The sequence below is a fragment of the Berghia stephanieae genome, chromosome 13 (assembly GCF_034508935.2).
Source record: "Berghia stephanieae isolate SIO BIC M18660-M18661 chromosome 13, UCSD_Bste_1.3, whole genome shotgun sequence".
NCBI classification, from domain to species: domain Eukaryota; kingdom Metazoa; phylum Mollusca; class Gastropoda; order Nudibranchia; family Aeolidiidae; genus Berghia; species Berghia stephanieae.
The window spans coordinates 16,019,392-16,031,891 of NC_088372.1; the positions used below are offsets into that span (position 1 = coordinate 16,019,392).

A 12,500-nucleotide genomic window follows, 5' to 3' on the forward strand; every position below is an offset into this window, starting at 1 on the left:
TTTTTTACCACAATCATTATAATCATCTTTATCATGATGAAGATGATCATTGTCATCATCATCATCGTATCAGCCTCATCACCACCATCATCATCATCATCATCATTAAAATCAACCAAAAAACCTACTGCTTTGATTTCATTGTCCAAGGGAAAAGTGTTACTGTCATCATCCTCAATGATAAAAACGCTACATTTGGCACTTCCTCCCCTCTCATCACGGAGTCTTGTGCTGTGTTCCATTGTCTAGATAGGAAAAAAAATAATAACTTTGAAATATTACAATATTCATTAACTCACTCAAGCCTAACACCGTCTATCTCGCTATTTGGCTGTGGCAACTTCTACCCTATCAGTTTTTACATTTTCCTGAGCACAGTATAACAGGCCTGGAAATAACAGGCACCCAGTTATAGCAGGGGTCTTTAAAATCCCAGTTTTTTTTTCTCCCTCTTTGCCTTTGGTAAAATTTACAAAGTATTGCAGGAATTTTAAGACCTTAATCAGTTTTAAAGGGCACGAAACCCATTCAATATCTCCAACTACAATGTAAGCTTACATTACGCTCAGCTAAGCCTACAGCTAAAGGCAACATTAGAACTAGGCTAGGCCTAGTTCATGAATGCTCTGGGTGTGTATATGTGTGTATGTGTGTGTGTGTGTGTGTGTGTGTGTGTGTGTGTATAGTCTACTTATACTCTATGCTACATCATTTTAAATGGTGATTTAGGCCAAGTGGGTTAGTTCCCTTGAAATTCGGCTATAACAGGACTGGGTTATAACAGGGATTTTAAGCTGGTCCCAACATCTGAGATATCATTGTAAATGCATAATATAAAAACTAAATTTTGTAAATAACAATGTGAAATTGAATGAATGTAAGCTTCAATTTAATATACGAAAACAGATAAAATAAACGCTTCGGGTTTCCCCTTTATCAACAAAAAAGGATGAATGAAACACTACAGACGAATGAGATAATGTGGTAGTGGTAGTGGCGTTATTAAGATGAATAAACAAAAACATTGATGGGCAGGAAATAGTATGCTCCTTTGTAAGGAAGCACGATTTAAAATAGAACAATAGATATTTATAAAAGGTGCGAAATTAAGTAATTTTATATGAATTCCAGGAATAACTATGCAACTTACCCTTCTCTTCTCTGCCCTGTTGGCTTCAGATCCAAGCCAGGGGAAGATAAATTTGCCTGTGTCCAGAATAAAACAATCCCCCTTGTTCATCTGGTCCCAACCAATTTCTGCACACTGCAAACACAGGAAAATGACTATTAATAACACACATAATATAGATCATCTATTAAAAGAACAAAATATGACCCAATCCGTTAAAATAATATTGTCTGAGGAAACCAGAACAAGAAAACTAAGTGTAAAGCCCAAATGACTAAAAAGGGAGAAATTTATGGTTTTCGTTTTAAATTTAAGAAACAAATTTTAATTTTTTAAAACAAGGGCATTCATTTGATTCCAATTTGATAATTTTAATACAAATAATGTCAATTTTAAATATCAGGTTTGCACAGACCCCCTTGTCCACCCATCACCTTGTGAATGGATAGTTGGGTATGTTATTTCGTTTGTTTTTTAGGGTTACACAGCGCTTGCAACACATTTAATTTAGGTCATTCCAGCGCCAGTAATAAGGAAGAAATTGGGATAGTAAAAATTCTAGATAACAATTAAAAGCACACAAGAAAAGTAAGACAAAGGGAAATTGGTTCAAAAAGGGAACAGACGTAGATTCCAAGGTTTGAGATCACCTAAAAGTCTCATCCAGACACAAGCACAGGATCCAACTGAGAAGAACAAACTCAAATGATTATATTATGCATTCAAAACAACAAATATAACAATTCACAACAGAGAGACGGTTTACAACGAAAGAAAAAAAAATCATCTCTGAAAACTATTCCTATACATTTGACTATTTCCCTCCCAGCCAAGGACCCCATTCAGGGAAGCACAATTATTTTCTTATAAAAATTTGCTAATTTCTGCTTATTTTTTTTTGTTTGTTTGTTGCTTTAGGTCTCTTCCAACACAATTGAGGTTATATGAGAGACCGCTGAAACAAAAAAACAAGCAATCTAACAAAAATAGTACAAATGTAAATCAAAATCATAACCTAAAGTTATCATAAGCTAAATTATAAATAACCAAGAACAAACAGGCAGAAGATTTACAGAAAAAAAAATATCCCCTGTCAAAAATACAATCACAAACCAAAGAAGCAGGATAGGCTAGTAAAGAGAAGAAGAAACGACATCACTATCGGATCGTATACCCATGCGAACATCATAGGTATATGATTCAAGGGTGATGCTCCCATCCAACCACCCGCAATTTCTGCTTAATAATATAATCAGAAACTATTGTTTACATGTAAACATTGTAATAAACAGTGGTTTATAATTCATTACAGTAAAGTAAAACTATAAAAAAAAACAAACATAATATAAACCATCATCAAACCTCAGAGAAACGGGGATTGCGTCTCCCCTTGACGTGGATAAGTCTGGCATGGAACACACCCTTGTTGACGTGATTGAAGCCTGAAGCCACCCCTCCGTGCTTGATTCTGGAAAAAAAATGGATACGACTCTTCTTAAAAAATTGTATGAATGGAAAGCAGAAGTCGTGACGTTATACATTCCTCTCTTCCCGTTCAAAACTCCTTGGAAGTGTGTAACCAGTCCTCTGAACAATGCATGAACAATGAATAGGTTACATATTGAATCATAAGGTGGCATTACTAGTTTAGTAGCATGATGTATATGCAGATGATGATTACAAGACGTTAAAGATCAAGTATGGATGATCTTTATTGACGAAGAGCGTTTATATAGGCTAGAGTAATTGTTTAACAAAACACTTCCAAACTATGAAAACATAACTTCATAATTTTATTTTGCCCAATCTAAAATTCCATGACAAAAAGGGTATAATTTTACCACAGTTCAAAATTGCTTTAGAAAAATTTGAACGTGGTTAGTTTTGATTGGGGGCAAACCCACTAAAATAAATATTTAGTCCAATTCACCTATTTCCTTCTTGTTAAATAATAATAGGAAACATCATAAAAATTCCAAAGAAAATGTTACTGGAAATTCAACAAAAAAGACTTCTACTTTTATTCTTTTTTTAAAAAATTGACTCCTCTATTCTCAATTTTTTAATATTTCGCATGTTAATGGCGGTAAGCTGGTCTAGTGGTATGACACTCGCTTTCAGATCGGACGGTCCTGGGTTCGAGCCTAGTTGCGTCCTTGGAAAAGACTCTTTACTCACATTCTCTCACCATACTCAGGTGTAAAATAATACCTGTCCGTTAACACAAACAAAGGTCTGGTAGGTGCCTACAGGGATGGCCCATGTTGTCGAAAACCCATCAAACAAAGGTCTGGTAGGTGCCTACAGGGATCGCCCATGTTGTCGAAAACCCATCAAACAAAGGTCTGGTAGGTGCCTACAGGGATCGCCCATGTTGTCGAAAACCCATCAAACAAAGGTCTGGTAGGTGTTCACAGGGATCGCCCATGTTGTCGAAAACCCATCAAACAAAGGTCTGGTAGGTGCCTACAGGGATGGCCCATGTTGTCGAAAACCCATCAAACAAAGGTCTGGTAGGTGCCTACAGGGATCGCCCATGTTGTCGAAAACCCATCAAACAAAGGTCTGGTAGGTGTTCACAGGGATCGCCCATGTTGTCGAAAACCCATCAAACAAAGGTCTGGTAGGTGCCTACAGGGATGGCCCATGTTGTCGAAAACCCATCAAACAAAGGTCTGGTAGGTGCCTACAGGGATCACCCATGTTGTCGAAAACCCATCAAACAAAGGTCTGGTAGGTGCCTACAGGGATCGCCCATGTTGTCGAAAACCAATCAAACAAAGGTCTGGTAGGTGCCTACAGGGATCGCCCATGTTGTCGAAAACCCATCAAACAAAGGTCTGGTAGGTGCCTACAGGGATGGCCCATGTTGTCGAAAACCCATCAAACAAAGGTCTGGTAGGTGTTTACAGGGATCGCCCATGTTGTCGAAAACCCATCAAACAAAGGTCTGGTAGGTGCCAACAGTGATCGCCCATGTTGTCCAAAGTGAGAAAAACTAGGGGTTAATTATACGCTTGCCCACGAAAAGACACAAAACAAAACTAAACGAAAGTGTCTGAAGTGGGGCACGAACCCAGGAAAAATGCCTTAACTACCCGGCCACTTCGCCCCATACTGACATTACGTGATTGAATTACTTGCAACAAACACCCAAAAAAAAAAAGAAAAAAAAAAAAGGACGTCGGGCGTTGGCAAGGGTAGATCTAGCGGCTCTTCTCTTTATTCTTAGTATTTTGTCCGTGCCCCCGGTCGTCGGGGTCAGTCTCCAGTGTAGGTTAGCCCTAAGAATACACATAGATTTTTTTTTGTTTTAATTTCCTTTCAAATGACAGTATAGTGCAACATATTCTTCTAGTGGAAAGAAATATCAAGACTTACTTAATTCCTTTGGGGAAATAGCTAAGGAACCGTTTGGACTCGTGACCCTCGACCTCTCTGTGCTGCACGGGGCATCCACCGAGCAAATCATCCAATTCCACTGTTTTATAAGCGGCCACCCCAGCTTCGTCCTACATGGAAAAAGGTAAAAAAAATGTGAAAATTATATTCTATTTTGTTCATCATTGGACCTGCCACACAGATCTAACATAGAATATTTATGTCATTTACTTTGTATATTTATTGGTTGGTTTATTTACTTACAATATATTCGTGTATTTATTCATTTATCTATTTTTAAATAAATAAATAAATAAATAAATAAATAAATAAATAAATAAATAAATAAATAAATAAATAAATAAAATAAATAAATAAACAAATAATTAGTACGCAACAAAAATTCGATTGTGCACTGATTCAAACTCAATTCTTTGTTTGTGTCAGTCGACCGCTCTGTCCATTGGGCTACAAGACCCTTCTACCACCAACGATCTAGTCATTTTTATTTGCATGTGTTTTGTTTTGGATTTTTTTTCTTTCATCTCTCTCTCTCTCTCTCTCTCTCTCTCTCTCTCTCTCTCTCTCTCTCTCTCTCTCTCTCTCTCTCTCTCTCTCTCTCTCTCTCTCTCCTCCCCCCAATACTTTAAAGCATCACCAACCAACCAACCAACCAACCTGGGAGGTTTCATTTCCAAGCCAAAAGTGCACGTGACTGTTGAGGGATGCTTTCTCCTTGACCTGAAAAAGAAAATACAAAAAACAAAAACAAAAAAACAAAACATTATAGACCTCGTTCCATTCAACTTTGTTGTTATTGTTTTGATTGTTTATTTATTTAAACGAAGAGCAAGTTTTGATACAACGACAATTAACCATTTTGAAAATAATAAAATTGGCCTGAAATGTTTTGATTCGAATATTACTGTCGACGTATATATCCCCCCCCCCCTTTCCCCCCACCCCCAACTTGTTAGAAATTATTCGACCTAAAACTTTGCAAAACCAGAGTTAAAATGATTTTTTTTTGACAAGTTGACGGCTGTATAATTTTACCAATGTTTGACCAATAAAAAAAAAAAGAACAAAAATTTAAGGCCAAAAGTTTTTTTTAAAAAAGAAAAGAATTCCCCCCCCCCCCTTCTCAAAGAAAACAAGCAAAAGAAAAATAATTAAAATAGACCGATGAGCAACGAACAAAAACATTTTTAAGTGTACAGACAAGAGTTGCCATCGTTAAAGCCCTGCCACACAGTGACACTGTAATAAAACCTATTAACGCTAGGGCTATCTTACGGAGTTTGACATTAAAAAAACAAACAAAAAAAAAAACCAAAAAAAAAACAAAGATAAAATTAACATTAACCGTATAGTAATAGGTACTCAAAACCGCCTCAGGACACAGCCGATAGACTACTTCAGTCTCTGGCAGAGGGAAGGAAGCAACGGTGGCAGGAGACCGTGGAAAGTCTCGACTTTACACACTCCAGCCGCCACGCTTGGCGTTTGATAAAGAAATTGGACCCAGATCGGAATTTCGCGAAGGCTGCACCGGAATGCGAGGCAGACACAATTGCCAAGAATATTAAGAACCGTAGTAAGCGGGTCCCTAATCAGGCTTTTGAGCGCGGTGTCCGCAAGGCGTACCGAACGATTTTGGACTCGCTACCTGCGGAGGAGTCGGACTGGACGGCCCCGTTCAGTCCCCGAGAAGTGGGTGCAGCCATTAGCGAAGTAAAGAACGGCAAAGCAGCAGGGATAGATGGTGTATATCCCGATATGGTGACGCATCTGGGCCCCAGGGCACGGGCCTGGCTAGCAGAGGCAATGTCGGACGTCCTTGCAAAAGGAAAGCTTCCACAAGTGTGGAAGCACGCGAAGATAGTTGCCATCCTGAAGCCAGGGAAGCCGGCGAAGGAGGCAGACAGTTACAGACCCATATCGCTGCTGAGCTGTCTTTACAAATTGTTGGAGCGTGTTCTATTAAACCGATGGGGGCCGGTCCTAGACGCTGCCCTGCCACCAGAGCAGGCAGGCTTCAGGGAAGGGAGGTGCACCACGGAGCAGGTCATTGCCCTTACAGAGCATATTGAGCACGGGTTCGAGAGAAAACAGCAAACAGGTGCTGTGTTTATAGACCTATCAGCGGCGTACGATACGGTCTGGTGCGATGGGTTAATGCTCAAACTTGCAAAAATCATAAGGTGCAAAAAGACCTTGAAGTTGTTCTCTTCGATCTTAGGGGAAAGGCAATTCCACGTCGCGCTGGGAGACGTCACGAGCAAAGTAAGGAAATTGAAGAATGGGGTCCCTCAGGGGTCGGTACTTGCGCCAATGTTGTTTAAACGTTTACATTAGCGATATGCCGAACACTTCCTCCCTGAGGCTGGGATACGCAGACGACTGGGCACTCGTTACTCAGAGTAAAGTGTGGACCCGTCTCGAGAGCGTACTCAGCGAGGACGTCACCAGACTCAAATCCTACTTTGACAAGTGGTACCTGAAGATGAACACTTCAAAAACCGTGGCCACTGCATTTCACTTATGCAGTGGTTGGCACACCCGTAAACTGAATGTCCTAGTCGGGGACCAGCCACTCCCATATGAGCCGCGTCCAAAATATTTAGGGGTGACGTTGGATCGCAGCCTTACCTATCGGGCTCATCTCGAAGGGGTTGCCCGGAAGATAGAGAAGCGGAATAGTCTTCTGAGGAAGCTGGCGGGATCGACTTGGGGCGCTAGCCAAGCGCTCCTGAGAACATCCGCCCTGGCACTATGCTATTCCACCGCGGAGTATTGCGCTCCAGTGTGGGGTAGAAGCAGAAACGTTGAGAAGGTGGATGTAAAACTTCGCAAGTCGATGCACATAGTGTCGGGAACGCTAGCAACAACCCCTAGAGAATGGGGCCCGGTAATGGCAGCGATCCAGCCCCCGATGTCCGGAGAGAGACCATTACGGGAAACTGGCTGAGTAAGATCAAAGAGAGAGGGAAGGGGATACCCCTCTCATGCGCATAATGAACGGTGCCCCCGTTTCGAGCCGAAATAAGTCCCGGCAACCCTTGTACGCAGAATCCCTGACTACGGACAGAGCTGCACATACGAGATGGAAGTCGGTTTGGACGAATTCAATCCCTCGTGGGGGCGGGGACCTACACTCCTCTAAGCTTGGTGAGAAGTTGCCAGGCTTTGATACCAGTAAGAGGAGACACTGGGTAGCTGCGAATCGGCTTCGGTCGAGGAGCTGCCTAACGGCCGGTGCGTTACATCAGTGGGGTCTAACTTCCTGTCCTTTATGTCCACGCTGTGGACAAGAACCCGAAACGGCAGAGCATCTAGTCGAAAGGTGTGTTGTGACGATGCTACCAGGCGGGTTCGCGACGGTGCACGAATGCGGACCGGACTTTGCTGATTGGGTCGATCGTCATAACATAATAGTGTGAACCATAAGAAGCAGCTGCTGCCTCAGTTTGCCGGCGACAAAATGTCCAGTGGGCCTGAGAAACTGAAAATCTCTCATTTTTAAACCTGATTTTTGTGAGTTTATTTCAATCAAACAATAAAAATATTTATATCAAATCAAAGATTAAAACTAGATCTTTTCATTAAACTTTGTGGAAACACTTAAAAATGGAATCGCTGCTTTACTTTAACTGAATAATATAGTGTACCATCGGAGAATGTCGCGTATTTTTCAGCTTGCCACGGCGATTTCGTATGACCCTTGGTCCGTAAAATTCATATAACTTTTTCACATATCCACGGATTCGTTTGCGGTTTTTTTCGTTGAAGTCGGCAGAAATTTATCTACATCTCGATACCACGGATCAAGGCCTTCGCTCATTCTGAATACTCGAAACGACGAGGTGAAGACGGAGATTTCGATTCACACAATGATTTCGGACGAACATTCGAAAATCCGACCCACTGTCCGAAGCTTCAACAATCACACAAATCATATGTTTAAGTTTGGGACTCTTTTGAAGACCAATGATATAGTTATTAACAACTTTTAAACATGTGGTAAACCATACAACGAAGCCCGGCTCACGGCCTTTGTCGGCCATCATGGCTGTTCCATCCAGCGATCTACCGCCCGCCATTTTGGAAAGCGAAAGCCAGGATTCTGATCGAACCATGGAATTTTCATCACACGAATTACATGGATCACCAATGATACGTAAGTTAGAGATGTTTGATGATTTATATTAATGATTTGCACTAATAAACTATAGGAAATTATATATTTCAGTGAAGAGGTCGGAGCACGGGAACGGCCATGTTTTTAGGTTGTTGTGTTCTCGACCCGACTCTTCTCGATTCGGATGTTCTAATGCCTGTTTAATTAATATTATGTCTTTTTCATGTATTCAATTGGGAAAATACCAAATAATATTTAAAAAGCTAACGATGTGTGGTATTTAGGTTGCACATATCATCTTGGATTTAGAGAAATTAACGACAAACGAAATCGCACTGTTCTATTTTTAGTAACAGTCAATTTTTCTCAAGGGATTCCCCTTCTGTACTGTTTATGTTTTGATCAGTTCGTTCAACTGGAATTGCTGGTGGATATTTCCCTCTTCTACTTAGGTGGACAACGGAACAGCTGAGTATTTTAAATGCTGGCACTGTGTTTATATGTTTTCTTTACTTTAGTTTTACTACTATGGGCAGACTGGGAGTGGAAGGAATTCTTATGTCCAGTCATCAGCTACTCTATTGACTATTGACTTATTTTATTATTATGATTACTGAACTGGTTGGATGATAATTTTTTTTCAAATTGTTTTATTTTCTATAGATGATGACACATACTCGATCATGAAGACGCACTTTCTGATGCAAGGAAGAGGGAGAAGAGTATCTCTGCCCGTTGTCCCCCTGACGAATAAACTGTTAGTTCAACTTTCCTCTCTCAAGAACGAAGCAGCTGCAAGTTGGGACACAGTAAGTACTCACCTATATATATATATATATTATATTGTAGTGAACTAAATTAAATTTCCTGCATATCCACACTAAGACCCCCTCCCCCCCCTCGACGGCAACACTTAATATCTAAGACAAAATATGCTGCCTGTTACGCACAAGTACTAATTTACACCAAAGTTTTTCTCCATTTGTTTTCAACATATATGTGTGTGTGAATATGTTTGATATATTCATCTATATTTCAGTGTCAAGTGCCTTGAGCTCTCGTATTTCAAAGGTAAGGGGTATATGATAATTGTTCGTATCATTAATTTTTGGTGGTATTTTTTTTCTTTCACTTTCAGGTATTGTCGTGGTTTGCAAAGTTGTTTCCTGATCAAGACATGACAGTTGCACAACTGAAGTACAGGATTCAAAAGGCCTGTTTCAACATGGAGTCCCTGTCGTCTGATCAACATACCAGCTTCCTCCAGCAGGATGTTCTATTTACCGTGTTGCCCGATGAGCTCAAGGAAATTGGACTCGACAGGGAAGTTTTGCTTGGAGACACGGAGCTTTATTCTCCTCCATTATCTTTTGTTCCTTGTATTGGTACCATTTTGGCTCTTGATTGTTTTAAATCAAAAGAAAATTTGTCAGAAAACTTTATTGTTAGATGGATTCAGGCTCTACTTAAACCATTGGCCATTCATTCAACTCCTTCGCAAATAAAGCATAAGCTTTCTAAAGCTAAAAAAGATAAAGTAAAGTTAAAACAGAAACCTGATGCATTAGGATTGTTAATGAAAACACCATTGTTTAACCATCCTTCCTCTTCTTCTTCTTCTACACATCCATGTTCAGAATTGGTTGATCTCAAAACAGATTTAGAAAATGAAAAAAGAGCATCAAAGGCTTATTTGGATAAAATTGTGCTCCTTTCAAACAAGTTGATGGAGTTGGAATATGAAAACAAATTATTACGGATAGAAGTTAGTAAAACTAAAACAGCTGAACTTGAGAAATGCAACTGCAAAATGAAAGAGAATGTTAAAGTTAAATCAAAATCAATCAATAGGAGCACACAAACTGATCAAAGAAATTGCTTTAAACTTAGTAAGCTTGAAGAGAAAGTCCGGCGTCAAAATTTGAAAATTACTGCGGATTCCGCAGAAATTAAACAATTGCAGGGGCAAATTGAGGTGGTAAAGAGACAGAGGAGAGCTGACCAGCAGCTCAAATCTAAATACAAAAGTAAACTAGAGGATACTCGTGAAGCCCTCAAAACCGCAGAGATTATTTTATCTCAAGATGATGTTTGTAATTGTCCTTCAAAGAAAGTGATTTTAAAGGCAAGGGGGAACCTCAATAACTCATATTCAAATGATGTACATCTTACATACATGGCTTTACAAGGGGAAGGGGATGTTGCGGCAACAAAATGCTCAAAGGTCATTAATATTGTTTCAAAATATCTCTATAAAGATGAAATTAAAGTAAGTGATCTCCCAACTACACAGACAGCCCTTAATATTGCCAGTGAAGGATATTTCTTGTCGAAAACACAAGCTGTAGAAAGCATAAGAGACACAGACCACTTTACTTTTGGTTTAGATGAAACCTCACGACAAAAACGGCGTTACCTGGAACGACACATAGTTCTATCAAATGGAGGCACTATGAGTCTGGGATTTTGTGAAATACCATCCGAGACTGCCAGTACCTTGCTGGAAAAGTCAGTTGATTTACTGAAGGAACTATGTGACATTTATTGCACTACAAATGAGACAGTTTTAAGGGATGGCCTTTTGAAAGAAATTTTAGGGAAGATGAAATGCTTAATGACTGACCGTGCTTCGGTAATGAAATTGTTCGACCAGAAATTGGCAAATTATAAATATGAAATTTTGGGTACTGACTGTAGCACCTTTTTTCTATTTTGTAATGCCCATTTTTTATTGGGTGTAGCAACTGCTGCTGAATCTGCTTTAAAAGACATTCAATTGAAGTTTGACGGTCAAGACATAAAGTTAGGTAGGGATAATTACCCAGAGAAGTATTACAGATTTCGACATGATAATGAGGTTGCTGCTTTACGGCTCATAAGGCTTGCAGCAGATGTATTTGGACCACGACCTGACGAAAAGAGTGGTTGTCGACATGAATGGTTGGTTTATTTGGAGTCTGTGAATATTACTTCAAGATTTTCAAGCTATCGATCTAATCGATTCAATAACATATTTGACAATGCCTCTGCACTCATGTACCATAAACCACAAATTGTTGAATTCCTCGAAAATAAGGTTTCTCATGATAATACAAAATTACAGAGTATTCTTGATGATATTCGCGATTGCAATGTTATGAGTATGGTGTCGGCTCTGGCTAAATTTAACTTCTTGTTTACCTCTCCTTATTGGAGATTGATTAATAGCGATGTAAAATATGGACAATTTCCCCCCTTTGTCACTCTTATGCTAAGATTTCTTGAGGTTGGTGTACCAGCAACAACACCAGTCTTCTCTGATTATTCAACTCCCTCTTTGGACATTGATTGTCTTGAGTCTGAAACTTTCTTTGAAACGTTTCGTTTCATCTGTGCGAAGACATTAGATGTTCTAAAGAGGCAGTTGTCTGATTTCATTGGTGATGGTGTTTTTGCTGGAGATATTGAGGAAGATGTCATGAAGGTGTTGATGACGGCTCCATTATCAAATATTACAGGTGAAAGGCTCTTTGGAGACCTTGATTTTGATATTGGCAAACGCAGACATGCATCATTGCATTTACGATCTGCATTAAACATGTTTAAACACAACAAAACTGGACAATGGTTGAGCAGAAAAAAAACCAAAGATGCTATTCATTTGTTAACTCTTGCAAAGCAGAATCGGAGCAAAGTTAGACGTCGAAGTAGAGATGAAGAAAAAGAGGTGCGGAGGATTGTGCAGCAAAGGTTAGAAGAGAATGAAAGAAAGCAGAAAGCAAAGGAAGTGAAGGATAGGGAGAAACATTTAGACATTATCAATGCCATTATTATTCAAGGTGGTTTGTGTAATACCAGAGCAGAGGTTGA

The 12,500-nt window shown here is 39.7% G+C and overlaps 2 protein-coding genes across 3 annotated transcripts in view; one reads left to right on the forward strand and one right to left on the reverse strand.

Annotated features, from left to right (window-relative positions):
- Positions 1–12,500, reverse strand: part of LOC144958688 (advillin-like) — a 94,595-nt gene that overhangs the window by 29,938 nt on the left and 52,157 nt on the right. For both annotated transcript variants that reach the window (XM_078890826.1, XM_078890825.1), the window contains 5 exons: positions 5,189–5,251; positions 4,511–4,641; positions 2,492–2,597; positions 1,151–1,264; positions 129–245 (listed from right to left, as the gene is read on the reverse strand). In XM_078890826.1, coding sequence (XP_078746952.1) covers positions 129–245; positions 1,151–1,264; positions 2,492–2,597; positions 4,511–4,641; positions 5,189–5,251 — 531 coding nt within the window. The remainder of the gene's footprint in view (positions 1–128; positions 246–1,150; positions 1,265–2,491; positions 2,598–4,510; positions 4,642–5,188; positions 5,252–12,500) is intronic.
- LOC144958901 (uncharacterized) overlaps positions 8,376–12,500 on the forward strand; it is a 5,172-nt gene continuing 1,047 nt past the window's right edge. The window contains exons 1-3 of the mRNA XM_078891186.1: positions 8,376–8,690; positions 9,315–9,460; positions 9,790–12,500. The exon at positions 9,790–12,500 is cut by the window's right edge and continues 1,047 nt beyond it. Coding sequence (XP_078747312.1) covers positions 8,579–8,690; positions 9,315–9,460; positions 9,790–12,500 — 2,969 coding nt within the window. The 5' untranslated portion in view covers positions 8,376–8,578. The remainder of the gene's footprint in view (positions 8,691–9,314; positions 9,461–9,789) is intronic.